The sequence below is a fragment of the Rana temporaria genome, chromosome 3, assembly GCF_905171775.1.
Source record: "Rana temporaria chromosome 3, aRanTem1.1, whole genome shotgun sequence".
Lineage (NCBI taxonomy): Eukaryota > Metazoa > Chordata > Amphibia > Anura > Ranidae > Rana > Rana temporaria.
This window is the reverse complement of record NC_053491.1, coordinates 493,776,574-493,795,444: the sequence shown is the minus strand read 5'-3', so window position 1 is coordinate 493,795,444 and position 18,871 is coordinate 493,776,574. Positions and strand designations below refer to the sequence as shown.

Below are 18,871 nucleotides of genomic sequence, written 5' to 3'. Positions count from 1 at the left end.
GCCTCTAAGTGTAGTAGGTAAAATATTTATTACAGACACAATGGGATTACAAACACTTAGAAGATAGTAAGAGGTCCTAGACATATAATGATTGGTCCTCATGCAGATCTCTATAATCCTCATCTGTCTGGGGGAGGGAGAGCCGTCCTGCAGCTGTCGGAGTCCCTGGTGATGTGGATGAGCGAGGAGGTGAAGATGCGATGAGGCGGCCCGGGTTCTGGAACCAAGCTGGAATGCATACAGCTGATGCAACATCACGTGAAGGTGGTAGGCGGTAACAGATTTCAGAGCATGCACGGCTCCTTCACCCGATGTCACATCAGCCGTGTGCATTCCAGCTTGGCTCTAGAACCCGGACCGCCTCATCACATCTTCACCTCCCCACTCATCCACATCACCAGGGATCTCTGACAGCTTCAGGATGGCTCTCTCTCCCCCAGACAGATGAGGATTATAGAGATCAGCATGAGGACCAATCATTATATGTCTAGGACCTCTTACTATCTTATAAATATTTGTAATCTCATTGTGCCTGTAATAAATCTTTTACCTACTACACCTAAGTGTTTCTCTTTCTTTTATGACTAAGGCATGAATGGATGAAACACGTCAGTTTCTCTGTTGGGATGATTTTTAGCCATATGTGAAAATAAATTGGGATTATTATTTGGGAACCGGACGGTGATGATGACTTCTCATTACAAACATCTCATTGTGGAGAACAAACAAAATACAATAAGATGAAGCTGACTGGCCAGCTCTACATAGTATAATATGTGGTTGTGGGGGGACTCCGGAGGGGATTATGTCCATAGGATACGACCTTAATACCTGAACAGAACCCCCACCAGGAGCAGAGAGGGGGAGATCGGCACTCACTCCCAGAGTCAGGACAGAGGAAGTCTTGGGACTTTTTATGGCAGACAAGGACTCATAAAGGGGATGGGAGTTAGGGATGTTCATCATTTCTTCTAGTGATGGGGGAGGGGTAACTTTCCAGGATTTATAACTGCTATCTTTAAATGGGATTTGCATCCAGGTTGTGCCTTATCTCTCCCAAGAGCATCAGCAACAAATTTTGGGAGCCATTGAGAGAGCAAAGCAAGTGACTGTTCCAGAACTGAATTCCATTATTCGCCCTGCAACCTTACAACTTCACCATCAGCTACCGACCTGGTAAGCAAAATGGCAATGCGGACGGGTTATCCCGGCATTAGAGGAATGGAACTATGGACTAACTTCAGAGTCAACCGTCTGGGGTCTCCTCCTGTGTTAGTCTCCTGCCAAATGGGGAGACATGTAATGGGAGGGCCTGTGGGACCCAGAAGCTCTTACAAAGTATGAGCCAGGAAATAATGGACATATGTTGGATTGCTTTAACATGGGTCTGTAATCCACAATATATTCAAGAATGTCTGGAAGAACTTTTTACAGGATGTTGATTCTGAACCCAACAGGTCAATTGAAAGAGTGACTCATTCATGTGGGAACACCGACTGTTAAGGTGTTAATAAAGTCTAAATGGGAGGAAGGAAATTTTGGACAGCCACACTCCAATAAAAGGTAAAAAGGTGGTGCCTGTTATTCTGGTAAAAAAATACTACAAAAGCAAGAAAAAAACAGCAAACAGTGGGGTAATAGAGCTAACTAGTTTCACATTGATAACCAATGCTTATAGCTATGACTAAGCATTGGTTATCAATGTGAAACTAGTTAGCTCTATTACCCCACTGTTTGCTGTTTTTTTCTTGCTTTTGTAGTATTTCTTACTAGAATAAAAGGCACCACCTTTTTACCTTTTATTGGAGTGTGGCTGTCCAAAATTTCCTTCCTTCCATTTATGCTCTGTGCATTGCCTGCACCCACTGGATTTTGGGCTATTTTATTCACCACTGAGGTACATCATCTGGACTACTGTGATGTAAATGAAGCTCGGATGGCTTCTGAAAGACCTTTCATTGTGTTATGCTAATTGACATTGTATTGTGTGAATTTCTATTGATGATAAATGTGGATTGTGAGTTAGCACAGTCTAAAGGTCAGATGCCTGACGTGCCAGCTGTAGTTAATTAGCTCCTGTAAATTATGTCTGACTAAAGGTATGTGTATTGTATAGCAGATGAGAGAAGCCAGAGTCAGAATGTCTGTCTACTAAAAAATATGTGTATTGGACCCCTTGTGTCATGCTGTGGGTGGAGTTCAGTCATTGTTCATTGTGGTTCCTAAACTGTATATAAGAAGCCAGATGTTCCCATAAAAGGTCTATTCGTTTGAACCTCAAACAGAGCAGTGTCTCGTTCTTGGGGTTTGTCTGCCGGATTGTGGAGTGTCGATAAGCTGTCTTGGGTTCGGGAATGGAATATCTCAAACGGCGTCAACCCCTGACTGTTACAGCGGCTGTGGACGCAACTTGGCTACATCAAAGAGGTGCTGCAACAGGAGAAGTCACAGCAGCACCAACTGAAGGGAGAGGAGAGGTACAGATAGAAGTCGCCATGGAAGAGGAATTCAGAAGGAGGTTACAAGAGATGCGGATACATCACAGAGGACCAGTATCAGAGGAGGTCCTGCTGGGATGGTCTGATTTGATCCGTTGCCAACTCTGGAAGGAAGCGCTAGCTCTTGAGCAGCAACACCAGGGAAAGGTTCTCCCCTCCATCCATGTAAGGTACTGGTCGCAGTAGGATGTACGAATGCCATTATTGGGGGAACAACCGAAGCATTAGTGGACAGCCGAGTTAAGCAGGCTGATCCGGGCAGAGATGCGGTTGGACGAGAGCTACAGAGCCCTCTGTTGGTATGTAGCCCAAGAGTGCCAGTGGTCAGTGGATGACAGCCCCATGGAAGGCTATGACTATGATGGCCTGGGATTGTTGTATTGGAAGCTGTCCAGTGACCCTGACTTTGGGAGTGATTGGGAGTGGCGCTTGGAGCAAATAATGGAGCACAGAGAGTGAAAATTGAATGTCTCAGAAGGGCACAGGAAGATTTGGAGTTTCTGGACGTTCAGGAATGGGAGCTGGAGATCGCCTACAGACAGCTGCTAGAATCTACTCAGCAGCAGGGTGGGGCTCCCTTTGCCTGGGACTATCAGGAAATATCAGATGACAGCTCTGAAATCCTGGCTGATGAATCGGCAGTGGAAAATATGGAGATTGCCATCCCTAAAGCCAAAGCGGATGATGTGGAGTTCCAGGAGGGATAGGGCAGTTGGCTCATCTCCCCAGCCACAGATTACAGAATGTATGGATTTAATGGACTGTTCAGAGGATGTTATGGATTATGCATCGCCTGCTCAAGTACTGACAGCAGGACAGAGTATGGCAGACCCCTGTTCTACACCCATGGCAGTTTTGGAAGCCCAAGGCGAGAAGGTTCCTCTTTACCAGTGGATTTCAGAGATGCAGAGAGGAGAAGCAGCCATTTTCCCTCCCCAACAGTTCAGAGATGCAGGGAGGAGAAGCAGCCATTTTCCCTCCCCAACAGTAAGCCAGAGCAGATGGTGTGGAATCCCCAGCAGAAGTGCTGGCAACAGGACAGAGTGCTACCTACTATCTCTGCCCAGCACCGGAAACAACTGTGGAGTTCCAGGGAGCCGGGGCAGCTGGCCCCTCTCTCCAGCAACAAGCTGATGTTGTAAATCTTTTACTCCCAGCTGAATCACTGGCAGCAGGGCAGAGTGAAACTGGCTGCTGCTCTCAACTAGCAGGAGAGGGAGTTCCTGTGGTAGTGGATGGGACTTCAGTCTCCACTTGTATACCCCAGGGATGGGGGGCAGTTGGCCTAGATCCCCAACAGCATGACGAACTAAGCCCGGTCACCCTGTCTTCTCTCCAGCGGCTGAAAGGACTGCAGGGAGAGGGGCCAGTCCAGGCCTCTCCCCCGCGGCAGGCATGTTCTCTGAGAGAGGCAGAGGTTGGCTGGGTGAGTAATGCTCTGTTTGGAGCAATTTATTTGGGGTACTGTGTGGATACCAGCATTAGAGGAATGGAACTATGGACTAACTTCGGAGTCAACCCGTCTGGGGTCTCCTCCTGTGTTAGTCTCCTGCCGAAAGGGGAGAGATGTAACGGAAGGGACCATGGGACCCAGAAGCTATTAGAAAGTATGAGATACTCCTGTTTCAGCTTCCCTGATGACTCTTATGTGTAGATCACCCTGTGTCTCTAATAGGGGCACAGGGTGAATGAGTACCCCACTATGATCTGTGCTAGTCAGATTTAATGTGGTATACATTGCAAATATATTGTGTGTTGGCTGTTGTGTACTAAAAAGCTTGCTGTGATAAGGTGGGGTGTGATTGCATTCTATTGTCTGTTGTGATGTAAATTAATCTAGGATGGCTTCTAAGGATCTTTCATTTTGGCTTGTGCTAATTGACCCTTGTAATGGCTACCCAGCTAGTAAAACCGGTATCATCCCATCCACAAGATCCAGAGAGAGAGTCAGGTTCAGCTGTAAAAATAGCAGAATAATAGTCCCATCGAATGCCCCTTTCAAGAACGAGACAGGGCTGCATTTTGAAGGGTCAAGTAGACTCTTTATTTTCAAGTACACAGCACACTTGTATACAGAATTTGGAACATCCCACCCCCTTGCCATCAGAATAATTAACATGAGCCAATTATCTATCATTTAGCCTGACGAGGTGGCTAGGCTTCTCGTCTGCAATTCCCCACACATACAATGAACTTCAATCACATTCTCAAAGTCATTTAGTGGAGGTAATTATCTCCTAGAGACGTCCCATCTCTGAGAACAGCTATTAACCTGCAGAACACAATAACAAGGTATTTCACAAGCCGGCTCCACTTAGCATTTCAATAGCCTGAGCTAAGCATTGAAGGGTCATTGTCCTATTGAACTAGTCAGGACAAAATCAACCACTTGTAATGTGTCCAGTATCTTCTGCAATGAACTGTCAGTAATGTCCCACTGTAGGATTATTATAGATGTCCAGGCATAATACATTGTTCCGTTACACTTCTCCCCTTTTGTGGAACACTCCGGCAGACTCCGGGTCAACTTGGGGATGTCCGGTCTGCTGTTAGGGTAAAAGTTCCGTTTGCCTGGACAGTCCGTCGGCATTCCCATTGGCTTACCAGGTCGGTAGCTGAGGGTGAAGGTGAATAATGGAATTCAGTTCTGGAACAGTCACTTGCTTTGCTCTCTCAATGGCTCCCAAAACCTGTTACTGATGCTCTTGGGACAGATAAGGCACCACCTGGATGCAAATCCCATTTAATCTTTTGACAATTTCCGCCTGTTTGTGCATTTCAATGTTCAAGCCACGGGACATCTCATAATACATGACATAGTGTTGTTCCATCTCTGATTTCTCACTGGCCAACTTGTCACATTCCCATTTTAGACTGTGATATGGTGCAGGATCTACAGTACATGTCGAGGAAGGTAGTCTTACCCGGGTCTCAGCAGCAAGCGAGTTGGTTCCAGCAATGCGGGTGGTCACGGGACAAGCAGCAGCAGCAGGTGTAGGTAAATAAGCCAAAGTCAGAAGGCCAATGTCGTTGCCCAGCACAACCTCAGCAGGTAGGTTGTCCATGATACCAACTGTGGTCTTTCCTGACCCGGCTCCCCAGTCTAAGTGCACCCGGGCGGTGGGTACGCGAAATACAGCACCCCCTGCGACCCGGACAGCAACTGTGCGAGTGGACACGTTCTCTGGCTTTACCAGATATTTTTGAATCAAAGTGATTGTAGTCCCGGTATCTCTTAGGCCTTGTGCTACTTGTCCATTCACCCGTACCTCCTGACGGTGATGCTGACGGTTATCTGGAGAGGCAGCTTGTATTGGGTCTGCCTCATACAAAATTCCCAGACATTCCTCAGGGCCCCCCTCGGTCTCTAGGCAGTGGGCCGCAGAGGGACGTGATGGAGTGACCTCTGTGTTGGGTGTTGTGCATCTCCAGTTGTTATTTGTAGCTCTCAAAGGGCAATAACGAGCAATATGTCCCGTGTTGCTGCAGTGATGGCACGTCACCCTAGACGAATCCCGGGGGTAGTTGTTAGGCCCCTGAGGATGTGGTGGTCCTGGTGGGACTGGAGCCCGAAACTCTGGGCGTGGGGTGACGGTTGGAGTACGCGGTTCTACCTTATGAGCCAGCCGTGTAGTACCCTGGCTTACTTTCCTTGTTTCCGCGTACTCATCTGCTAGCCGAGCCGCCTCGTTTAAGTTAGCGGGACGGCGATCTCGTATCCAGTCTTGTATGTCTGCGGCCAGGTCTTGGAAGAAATGTTCCATTAGGAACAGCTGCAATACTTCCTCCCCGGTGTTGGCCTTGCACCCTTGGACCCAAAGGGATGCCACCCTTTGTAACCGGTTGGCCCATTCCATGTGGGAGTCCACAGCCTTCTTCTTGCACTCCTGGAAGCGACGGCAGTAGGCTTCTGGAGTTACGGCGTATCGGGTTAGCAGCGCCTTAACTTGCTGATATTGTAAAATATCCTCTGGAGCAAGAGCCCGAAATTTCCCAGACAATTTCCCAGACAAAATAGTGACCCATTGGTCTGGTGGTACCTGGTGTAGTGAGCACTGCCTCTCAAAATCAGCCAAATATCCATCGATTTCCTCCTCACTTTCTACAAAAGCTTTAAATGCAGTGAACGGTATTTTCTTTCCTGTAGCAGCGGGTGGGGGGGTCGGAACTGCATGTTTAATGGGCTGTTTAGCTCTTACCAGTTCCAGTTCTTGTCCCCTCTTAGTTTGTATCTCCTCCCTTGCTTCCCGGAACAGCTGGTTTATTAGTTCCACTGACGTTTCTGGATACAAGGATAATCTCCACTGTACAATCCCAGTAATTACATCTTCTTCGCTGACAGGTGCAAGGGGCTCAGTTCCTTCCATGGATCCATCCATTTCGTCCAGCTCCAGCAGGTCAGCTATCAGCTCCCTCCGTGGTCTGTTACTGGCACTCCTACCACGACTCTCCAATAGATCTTTTAGTGTGGATCTTCTCAGCCTGGCGTAGTGAGACTCAATTCAGCACTTGCTCTTTGGATAAAAGGACCATCCCACTGCTGCCAACCAATGTAACGGCTACCCAGCTAGTGAGAGGATATCAGCCGTTGGAGACGTCCTTTTCCCTGGCAAGTTGCTGTATGCAAGTAAAACCGGTATCATCCCATCCACAAGATCCAGAGAGAGAGAGTCAGGTTCAGCTGTAAAAATAGCAGAATAATAGTCCCATCGAATGCCCCTTTCAAGAACGAGACAGGGCTGCGTTTTGAAGGGTCAAGTAGACTCTTTATTTTAAAGTACACAGCACACTTTTATACAGAATTTGGAACATCCCACCCCCTTGCCATCAGAATAATTAACATGAGCCAATTATCTATCATTTAGCCTGACGAGGTGGCTAGGCATCTCGTCTGCAATTCGCCACACATACAATGAACTTCAATCACATTCTCAAAGTCATTTAGTGGAGGTAATTATCTCCTAGAGACGTCCCATCTCTGAGAACAGCTATTAACCTGCAGAACACAATAACAAGGTATTTCACAAGCCGGCTCCACTTAGCATTTCAATAGCCTGAGCTAAGCATTGAAGGGTCATTGTCCTATTGAACTAGTCAGGACAAAATAATGTAATGTGTCCAGTATCTTCTGCAATGAACTGTCAGTAATGTCCCACTGTAGGATTATTATAGATGTCCAGGCAGAATACATAGTTCCGTTACAACCCTGTATTGTGTGAAGGTCTATTGATGGTAATGTGTATTGTAAGTTAGCAGATGGCCTAAAGGTCAGGTGTATGAGTCATCAGCTGTAGTTAATTAGCTCATGTAAATAAGGTCAGGAGCCTGAGTCAGGATGACTACTAAAATATGTGTTTGTAGAAAGAAATGTTTGGACAGCCGCACTCTGGAAAAACCTTCTTGGTTGCCTTTTATTGGTAAAAGTATTCAAACACCACACATCACAGCAAAGACAGGGCATACAGCTGCCGTTTCGCACTACAATCAGTGCTTACTCATAGCTCAACGATGTGTATTGGGGCTCATTGTGTGATGTTGTGGGTGGAGTTGGGTCATTGTTCATTTTGTTACTGCAATATCCTAACTGTATATAAAAGAGCCTGATTTTCTCAATAAAGGGTCTATTCCTGTTGAACCTCAGACAGAGCTGTGTGTCTCATTAATGGGGGAATTCTTAAGGGTCGTGTTCACCGGATTGTGGGTTGACGGTAGCTGCCTTGTGTACGGGAATGAAATATCCTAAACGGCGTTAACCCCATCCCATTTGGGGTTCCGTTAAAGATATATTGTGATTCTATGTGAGGATATATTACATCTTATTATTAATAAACTATTAATGAGTGAGTGAGGTCCTTGAACTGCAAATCTACGTTCTCCCTTGGATTTGTAGCGGGATTTGTGGATTTGGAGGAGGTTTTGGTTGGTTGGCCGGAGCACGCGATTGGTGATGTAGGGTTTTATTTTCTCGCTTAATTATTGAGGAGCGTTTCCTAGTGCACATTTGTGAGTGAGGCAGAGGGTCTTGAATGTGACCTGATCCTTTACAGCTAGCCAGTGGCGGGACCTCAAGACCAGGGAGATTGGTTCCCATCGTTTTTTACCAATTACCTGTCTGGCTGCCGTGTTGTGGGTGACTTGTAGACGCAAAATCTGGTATTTGGGTAGTCCTATGAAGAGGGAGTTTGCGTAGTCGAGTCGGGAACTGATGATTGTTCCAAAAACTACTGCTATGTCTACTTCTGGGATGAAGGGGATGAGTCTACTTAGCAGGCGGAGAAGATGGTGAGAACCACTGACGACTGATCCTATTTGTGCGTCCATCGTCATGTCTGAGTTAAAGATGACTCAGAGGCTTTTGACTTTGTTGCTTAGGGTGATGGTTTGTCCAAGGATGGTGGGTGGTGTCCATGTGGTCCTAGAATTAGATTTCTGATTTGCGTGAAGGATAAGGAGTTCTGTTTTGGATCCATTGAGTTTGAGGGAGCTTTCCATCATCCAATTATCGATCAGAGTGAGGCATTTTCCTAGTTTGTGATGTAGCACTACCCCAGGAGGAGCTGCTGGTTGTTTTGGGATCTACGCTCAGTGACTAACCCCTTAAAGTGGCTCAAAATCCTCCCGTGACACACCTGGTAATATGAGAGTTGTGGTCCTCAGTAGCTTATGAGGAAACACAATATCCCGTTACACAACAACAGATTATGCAAATAAAAGGAGTTACCTTAAGTGGAGGGATCTTGCAGTATGAAAGATAGGCTGCACACAGATTTCAAGATAACCAATGCTTTACTTTAAAGAAGAACAAAAGAACATGAGTAAAACAGCGACACTCTATTCGCAGATCCCTGCAGTATCAGCAACAATATTAACCACTTAAGACCCGGACCTTTAGGCAGCTAAAGGACCCGGCCAGTTTTTGCGTTTTGGCATTGCGTCGCTTTAACTGATAATTGCGCGGTCATGCGATGTGACTCCCAAACGAAATTGGCGTCCTTTTTTTCCCACAAATAGAGCTTTCTTTTGGTGGTATTTGATCACCTCTGCGGTTTTTATTGTTTGCGCTATAAACAAAAATAGAGCGACAATTTTGAAAAAAATGCAATATTTTTTACTTTTTGCTATAATAAATATCCCCCGAAAAAATATAATTGTTTTCCCTCAGTTTAGGCCGATACGTATTCTTCTACCTATTTTTGGTAAAAAAAAACGCAATAAGCGTTTATTAATTGGTTTGAGCAAAATTTATAGCGTTTACAAAATAGGGGATAGTTTTATTGTATTTTTTTTTTTACTACTAATGGCAGCGATCAGCGATTTTTTTCGTGACTGCGACATTATGGCGGCTACTTCGTACAATGTTGACACATTTTTGGGACCATTGTCATTTTCACAGCAAAAAATGCATTAAAAATGCATTGTTTACTGTGAAAATGACAATTGCAGTTTGGGAGTTAACCACAAGGGGGCGCTGAAGGAGTTAAGTGTGACCTCATTTGTGTTTCTAACTGTAGGGGGGTGTGGCTGTAGGTGTGACATCATTGATTGTGTTTCCCTATAAAAGGGAACACACGATCAATGACGGCGCAACAGTGAAGAACGGGGAAGCTGTGTTTACACACAGCTCTCCCTGTTCTTCAGCTCCGGGGACCAATCGTGGGACTCCAGTGGCGATCGAGTCCCGCAGTCACGGTCACGGAGCTTCGGCCCAGGTTGCGGGCCCGCGACCCATGGCTGGGCACTTAAAGAGGACATACCTGTATGTGCTTGTGCCCAGCCGTGCCATTCTGCCAACGTATATATGTGCAGGAGGCGGTCCTTAAGCGGTTAAATTACCTCCCTCTGCAGGCGGTGTGGAAGGCAAAGCATCTTGGGGTTGCACAGCTGCTCTCTGGGTAATGTAGTTCATTACAGGCCAGGCCCAGGCCCAAATGGAGTCTCTTCTCCTTCTGAACTCAATCCCCCAACATTCACTGCGGTACCAGAACAAAATGCAAACATGTGACTATAACCCAACTCGGCCACCGGAGTGAGCTGAGATCCTTCATGATCAGCAATAGTAGTCTTTTGTGTCACATCAGAAGGGTGATACCCCGCTACAGTGATAATGGTCTTTTTTGTTGGTGATTCGAAAGTAAAGTTGCGTGTCATCAGCATAAGAGTGGTAGCACAGGTCCTGTTTGTTGATGATTTTGAGGAGTGGACGGATGTAGATGTTGAAGAGTACAGGGAAAAGGGGTGATCCTTGAGGGACTCCGTATGTAATGGTCCATGTTTCTGATGTGAAGCCTCCTAGTTTCACTGTCTGTGATTTATTTTCTAGGAACAATGCGAAACCACGGTAGGGCCGAGTCTGAGACTGCGGCTACTTCTTTGAGTCGAGTGAGCAGGGTGTTGTGGTCTACTGTGTCAAAAGCTGCACTGAGGTCCAGCAGCACTAGGAGACACGATATTCCGTCATCTGCTGCTTCAATATTGACATCCCCTATCTTGAGCAGTGCCATTTCTGTCCCATGACCTGGGTGGAAACCTGATTGAAGCAGGAAACCTAATGACCCGAGTATCCCAGCTATTGTGACACATACAAATAAAACAGATCTGGTAACAAGTCACCAAGCGGGTATTATCCTCAGACCGGGAAATCTGTCCTCCAGGGGGCAGGAGAGCGATAGTGAGTATGATGACATGGCGGCTGGTTTTCATTTTATATATTTATTATAATATATCTGAAATCCACATGTCAGAGATCATTTCCTCTACATCACTTCCCCTTTAGGCTCCTCCCACTAGAAGAGCAACCCCTCCCCCGGACATTTATCCAGCATTCTTATAGTGTTTTCAGAGCTTCATAAACACAATGAAGACACATCATAAATGTCATAGAAGTGTTACTGAGCATTGCTTCCTTCATCATCATCATCATCATCATCACACGTGTGAGCGAGTCCTAAGGGTTTCTATTCCTGCTTGTTAGGAAATGGAGGGTCATTCCATATGTACAGAGCCTGGTCACTGTTCTACTATAAGGGGAACCCCAAATCCCTTGAATGGGATTACAAAGAGAAAGATTCCCTCAGAGAGAGGAGAAGACATGAGAAGAGGACAGGTGATGGAAGATTCTACATGGGTGAGGATGGAGGACACCCAGAGATAGAAGGAAACACTTAGGCTGCATACACACGGTCGATCCATCCGATGAGAATGGTCCGACGGACCATTTTCATCGGTTCACCGCTGAAGCAGACTGATGGTGTGATGTGCGTACACACCATCAGTTCAAAATCCGATCAGGTCAGAACGCGGTGACGTAATACACACGACGTGCTGAAAAAACGAAGTTCAATGCTTCCAAGCATCCGTCGACTTGATTCTGAGCATGCGCGGGTTTTGAACCGATGCTTTTGTGTACTAACCATCGGTTTGGACCTATCGGTCAGCGGTCCATCGGTTCGATTTTAAAGTAAGTTCTGCAATATTTGTCCGAAGGACAAAAGACCGATGGGGCGTACACACGGACGGTTTGGACCGATGAAACGGAACTTTGGTCCGTTTTCATCGGTTTGGACCGATGGTGTGTACGCGGCCTGAGAGACGGGAACAATCACAAGACGTCACATTTCCCCATTACTGCAGATCACACATTTCTCTTACCCCAATTCCTGAATTTTACTCTCCGGGTTCATCAGAAAGGAAAGAGAATCACACTTCATTTTATATCCTGAAGAGCAGGAATCTTCTTCTTCTGCTTTGTCCTCTCCCGGACAATCTTTACTGGAAATAGTACAACGCACAAATCTAAAAGCCAATAATGAAATAATAATTACCACCAAGAATGTATGACCTCTGACACCAAGAATAACAGTGTAACACCCAACATTTCCCTTCCACATGGCTGCCTTCCCTCTGGCTCTACCGTCTCATACTGGACCTGATGAGGACATTGGTGGCTATGAGTGGTCTTTGAAGTCACACTCCAGACAAAACTTAAAGGAGGCCCCTGATATGTATACGGGGCAGTCCACACATTCCCATCTCCGCCCACTTCTGCAGACAATTGGCTCCTCCAATGTCGGGATGATGATGTCACACCCTGGCATTATTGCCCTCCCACATCTCTGAACACTAAGGCCCGGATTCAGGAAACGCTTACGCTGACGTATCTTGAGATACGCAGCGTAAGTGCACAGATGCGCTGTCGTATTTATGCGCCCGACTCTTAATACAAGATACGCCTGAAATGTGGCTTCATCCGACCAACGTAAGTTTCCTATGCCGTCGTATCTTGGGCGCATATTTACGCTGGCTGCAAGGGGTGCTTCCATTGATTTACGTGTCGAATATGTAAATGACTGAGATACGCAGATTCACAAACGTACCTGCGCCCATAATCTATGCCGTTTACGTAAGGCATATGTCCGGCGTAAAGTTTTTCCACATATAGGAGGCACATCCCATGCAAAGGTATGGACCACGTAACAGCCGTCGTATTTTGAGTAGTTTACGTAGTACTACGTGAATAGGGCTGGGCGTAGGTTACGTTCAGTGATTCGACGTATCTTAGGCGTTCGTTCCGACGTGATTCTGAGCATGCGCACTGGGAAAGCGTCCAGACGAAGCTACGCAAGTCATTTGCGAAACGCGTTGACGTCATCACGCCCGGGCTCCAGATACTGTTGTACACCCCTCCTCCACCTGGGGGCGGACGACGGAGGAAGCACACGTGATTGAAGGATTTCCCTTGGGCATCAGCTGGCTCCGGATTCACCGGTGCAGATTACCGCACGCAACCTTGTATACGGCATCAGCCGTCTATAACAGAACTGCGGAGTCACCTCGTTACCCACGAGTGTCATCTCGACTGGTAGGTCCTCCAACACCATAGGACTACAAGAGGACTGAGCATAAACCCATGCACGATACCTGGACAACTTGGATTCAATTCAACCAGCAATCGGTAAGCCCGTTCCAATTTCATCCTAAACATAGTGTCCAACCTGACACACACAGACTGACCCATTCAGAAATTGACACACAAGTTTTGTGTACCTTATTGGGAATTACCGGGAACGCTGTGATCTCTCTTTCATATTTATTTATAAGAGTAAGAACATTGCTGATATGTCCATTCTGGTTTGAATACCTTATAACAACAGCAGAATTGTTGCTTCTTAGTCTATTGACACTCGGAACCCATTCTTGGTGGATCGTGAGACTTCCTCACACGGGACACAACCCACCAATTTGTTGGACTTTTTATGTTGATCATATTAAATAGGAACCCATTTACATGTGTCTAACGAATCTCAGGTTCAAGGAAATCTCAACATAGCCTGCTCCCCCCTCCCCGCAGTGTTGCCCCTGTGGTATGTTCACCGCAACTAGTTATATACATATAAATTCCATAAGTTTAATTTGATCACTTTTGATCGGGGATCCCACCCCAGGTGAACCACCACATAGGCAACACTACAGTATCCGGATTGTCTGGGTTCATGTTACATGTTTGTTTGTTGTCTTCATGTTCGTTAGTCTATTTATAGCTACACCGCTGACGCGGAAGCATACCATTTTCTATACTTGCTCTGCCACGCTGCCAAATATAGCAGACAAAGTTTTATTGATATTTTGTAACAATTTAATAAATTTTGCAATTTTGCAATAACTGAGTATAGTCCATTATTTGCCGATAGTAACCCCTTTCCTGGGGTCAGCCTTTTTTCTCTAGGCTCTCACCCAGGCTCATTTTGTATTTGCACTGGGAAGTGTACACGGGATGGCGCATGCGCCGTTCGTTCGGCCATTCATTTACATGGGGTCACGGTTCATTTACATGTAACACGCCCACTTCCACCTACTTAGAATTAGGCCGGCTTACGCCTACGATTTTACGTTACGCCGGCGCAATGTAGGGAGCGAGTGCTTTGTGAATACTGTTCTTGCCTCTCTGTGTTACGTCGGCGTAGCGCATATGAGATGCGCTATGCCGGCAGAAAGATGCGCCACTCTACGAGAATCCGGCCCTAAGCTTTCACTCCAAATGTTCTGTGTGATAAATGGTATAATTGGGGGCAGGGAAAGGGTTAATATGATGTAAATGATGTGATTGTTCCCAGAAGTTGTGTAGAAGGTGATATGTGGGAACCACCATTTAGCTCTGGTTCACACAGCACAACATGAAAGTCGCAGCGACTTCCAGCCTGACTTTTCTCTAATACTTCCCGGCGACCAGGTGTGACTTCAAAGTGACTTTACTGAGAAGCATTCCTATGTGACTTTGATGGATCCGTGTTTATAGCGTGTTTTGTCACACGGCAAAACATGCGTCTGATAACCGTGATTGGGGCGTCATTACCAATCAGGCTGCATTTATATCTGCATGATTCTGAATGCACATCAACCACAGAAATTGTGTGCTTTGCCGCACGTTTCAGAAATCACACTTGTACTGCAAAAATGGCGAGCCATGCATGACGCATGTTTCTAAAACATGTGGCAAAGCATGCGTTTTCCTGCAGGTTGCTGTGCGTTCAGAAATGTGCAGACACCACTGAATGGTATCGCAAGTGCAACGCATGTTGTCACACGTTTTCTAAATGCATAGTAAAGCATTGTTTTTTTTTTCGGGTTGCCATGCGTTCAAAAACATTAGGAGATGCAAATTAATGGTAACGGAAATGTGATGTGCATTGCTACACCAAACATGCGTTTTCTTGCGGGTTCCTGGGCAGTTGTAAATGCGTTACCATTCATTCACATCTGCACATTTCCAACTGCACAGCAACCTGCATGAAAATGCTTTGCATTTCATAAATGTGCGGCAATGTGCATTGTGCTTGTGTTAATGTTCATTTGCACATTATGAAATAAATGGCAGACCACAAGAACGCACAGCAAGGCACATTGCACTTGTGTTACCATTCATTTACATCTGTGCATGTGTGGCATGCGTTGCTGTGCATTTCATAGACGTACGAAAAAGCGCACATTGTCTGTGTGGGTTGTCTCATATTCAGAAACACACAGATGTGAATGCCGGATAATTATTAATGACACCCAATCACAGTTAGCAGACGCATGTTTTGCTGCCAAGATGCATGACACTCCATGACTGAGAAGATTCTTGAGCTACTTTGGGGTAAAACCACAGAGGTGATGACATGCCACCAAAAGAAAGCTCTATTTGTGGGAAAAAAAGGACGCCAATTTTGTTTGGGTGCCACGTCGCACGACCGCGCAATTGTCAGTTAAAGTGACGCAGTGCCGAATCGCAAAAAGTGTCCCGCTTATTGACCACCAATACGGTCCGGGGCTGAAGTGGTTAAAAAATAACAAAACAGTAAAGTTAGCCCAATTTTTGGGGATAATGTGAAAGATGATGTTACGCCGAGTAAATAGATACCTAACATGGCACAATTTAATATTTAACACACTCATGGAATGGCGCCAAACTTCGGGACTTAAAAATCTCCATAGGCAACACTTGTTTTTTTTTTACAGGTTACCAGCTCTAACGCGCACGTCAATACCTCACCTCACCTCATGTGTGGTTTGAACGGCTTTTACATATGTGGGCGGGACTTTCATGCATGTTCGCTTTTGAGTGCAAGCTACTAGGGACAGGGGCGTTTTATTTTTATTTATTTATTTATTTATTTACTGAATTTTTTATTTTTGCACTTTTTTGTCCCTTTTTATTTTTTTGATCACTTTTATTCCTATTACAAGTAGAGATGAGCTTCGAGTTTGACTCAAACTCATGTTCGACTCGAACATTGCCTGTTCGCCTTTTCGGCGAACAACGAACAATTAGGGGTGTTCGTGGCAAATTCGAAAAGCCGCAGAACACCCTGTTAAAGTCTATGGGAGAAATCTAAAGTGTTAGTTTTAAAGGCTAATATGCAAGTTATTGTCCTAAAAAGTGTTTGGGGACCCGGGTCCTGTCCCAGGGGACATGTATCAATGCAAAAAAAAGTTTTAAAAACGGCAGTTTTTTCAGGAGCAGTGGATTTAATAATGCTAAAAGTGAAACAATAAAAGTGTAATATTACTTTAAATTTCGTACCTAAAAGTAAAGTCAGTATGTGAAAAAGCGCATGTTTCCCGTACATAGAACTGTCCCTGCACAAAGTGTCATTTCTGAAAGAAAAAAAGGCATTTAAAGCGGATGTGCCACGGGAAAATAATATTAAAAGCCAGCAACTACAAATACTGCAGCTGCTGACTTTTAATATTAGGACACTTACCTGTCCTGGAGTCCAGCGCCGATCGCAGCAGAGGACGACCGATCGCTCGTCTCTCTGCTGCTCCCCCCGCCATCCACGCTGAGGGAACCAGGAAGTGAAGCGCTGCAGCTTCACTGCCCGGTTCCCTACGGCGCATGCGCGAGTCACGCCGCGCCCGCCGATTGGCTCCCGCTGTGTGCTGGGAGCCGAGTGTTCCCAGCACACAACGGGGGACAGACGGGATGTGACGGAATGCCCGTCTTTTGCCCGTGAATGCCGGGCCGGAAGTGGGAGCAAATACCTGTCTTTAGACAGGTATCTGCACCCCCCTCCCCCCTGAAAGGTGTCAAATGTGACACCGGAGGGGGGGAGGGTTCCGATCAGCGGGACTCCTCTTTAGGGTGGAGAACCGCTTTAAAACCGGCTTTGCGGCTCTAATGAATTGTCGGCTCTGGCAATTACAGAGATGATTCATTCATAAAAAATAAAAATAAAAAAGCTGGGGGTCCCCCCAAATTCCATTAACAGGCCCTTCAGGTCTGATATGGATATTAAGGGGAACCCCACCGTCAATTAAAAAAAAAATGACGTGGCGTTCCCCCCAAATATCCATACCAGACCCTTCAGGTCTGGTGTGGATATTAAGGGGAACTCCACCCCAAATTTAAAAAAAAATGACGTGGAGTTCCCCCCAAAATCCACACCAGACCCTTATCTGAGCATGTTAACCTGGCCGGCCGCAGAAAAGAGGGGGGGACAGAGTGCGGCCCCCCTCTCCTGAACCGCACCAGGCCACATGCCCCCAACATGGGGAGGATGTCCCCATGTTGATGGGGACAAGGGCCTCATCCCCACAACCCTTGCCCGGTGGTTGTGGGGGTCTGCGGGCGGGGGGCTTATCAGAATCTGGAAGACCCCTTTAACAAAGGGGACCCCCAGATCCTGCCCCCCCCTATGTGAATTGGTAATGGGGTACACTGTACCTCTACCATTTCACAAAGGAAGTGTAAATAGTTAAAAAAAAAACACACAGACACCGTAGAAAAAAATCCTTTATTAATAAAAATAAAAAAAATCCAGCGATGTGAATCCACTCTCGGCCCGCCCCCCCGCTCCAACGTTGTCTTCTACCCAGCGACGGATGATCTCTCCAGCGACGGACGGGTGATCAGCGGTCCGGTCCAGCGATGAGAAGATCCATCTGTCCAGAGCGCAACAGGCGAGCTCCTCTCTCCGCTGGACACAGCCCAGCGGAATGACACGCTGGAGCTGTGACATTTCTTATATAGGGGAAGCGGCCACCCATCATGTGACCCCGCCCCCTCTGATGCACCCTCGTACGTCACTGGGAAAGACCTGGAAAGACTGGGCTCTCCCAGTGACGTACAAGGGTGCGTCAGAGGGGGCGGGGTCACGTGACGGGTGGCCGCTTCCCCTATATAAGAAATGTCACAGCTCCAGCGCGTCATTCTGCGCTCTGGACGTCATTCTGCGCCTGCTGCGCTCTGGACGGATGGATCTTCTCATCGCTGGACCGGACCGCTGATCACCCGTCCGTCGCTGGAGAGATCATCTGTCGCTGGAGAGATCATCCGTCGCTGGATAGAAGACAACGTTACAGCGGGGGGGCCGGGCCGAGAGTGGATTCACATTGCTGGATTTTTTTATTTTTATTAATAAAGGATTTTTTTCTACGGTGTCTGTGTTTTTTTTAACTATTTACACTTCCTTTGTGAAATGGTAGAGGTACAGTGTACCCCATTACCAATTCACATAGGGGGGGGCAGGATCTAGGGGTCCCCTTTGTTAAAGGGGTCTTTCAGATTCTGATAAGCCCCCACCCGCAGACCCCCACAACCACCGGGCAAGGGTTGTGGGGATGAGGCCCTTGTCCCCATCAACATGGGGACATCCTCCCCATGTTGAGGGCATGTGGCCTGGTGCGGTTCAGGAGAGGTGGGGGGCGGCACTCTGTCCCCCCCTCTTTTCTGCAGGCCGGCCAGGTTAACGTGCTCGGATAAGGGTCTGGTGTGGATTTTTGGGGGAACTCCACGCCATTTTTTTTTAAATTTGGGGTGGAGTTCCCCTTAAAATCCACACCAGACCTGAAGGGTCTGGTATGTTTTTTTGGGGGGAACCCCACGTCATTTTTTT

At 46.6% G+C, this 18,871-nt stretch overlaps 1 protein-coding gene across 4 annotated transcripts in view; it reads right to left on the bottom strand.

The window, feature by feature from the left end:
• Positions 1-18,871, bottom strand: part of LOC120933834 (NACHT, LRR and PYD domains-containing protein 3-like) — a 107,180-nt gene that overhangs the window by 26,853 nt on the left and 61,456 nt on the right. For 3 of the 4 annotated variants that reach the window (XM_040347242.1, XM_040347243.1, XM_040347239.1), the window contains exon 6: positions 12,147-12,290. In XM_040347242.1, the coding sequence (XP_040203176.1) occupies positions 12,147-12,290 (144 nt within the window). Of the gene's footprint in view, positions 1-7,289; positions 7,298-12,144; positions 12,291-18,871 lie in introns of all 4 variants that reach the window. The other variant, XM_040347241.1, reaches the window with a different exon arrangement.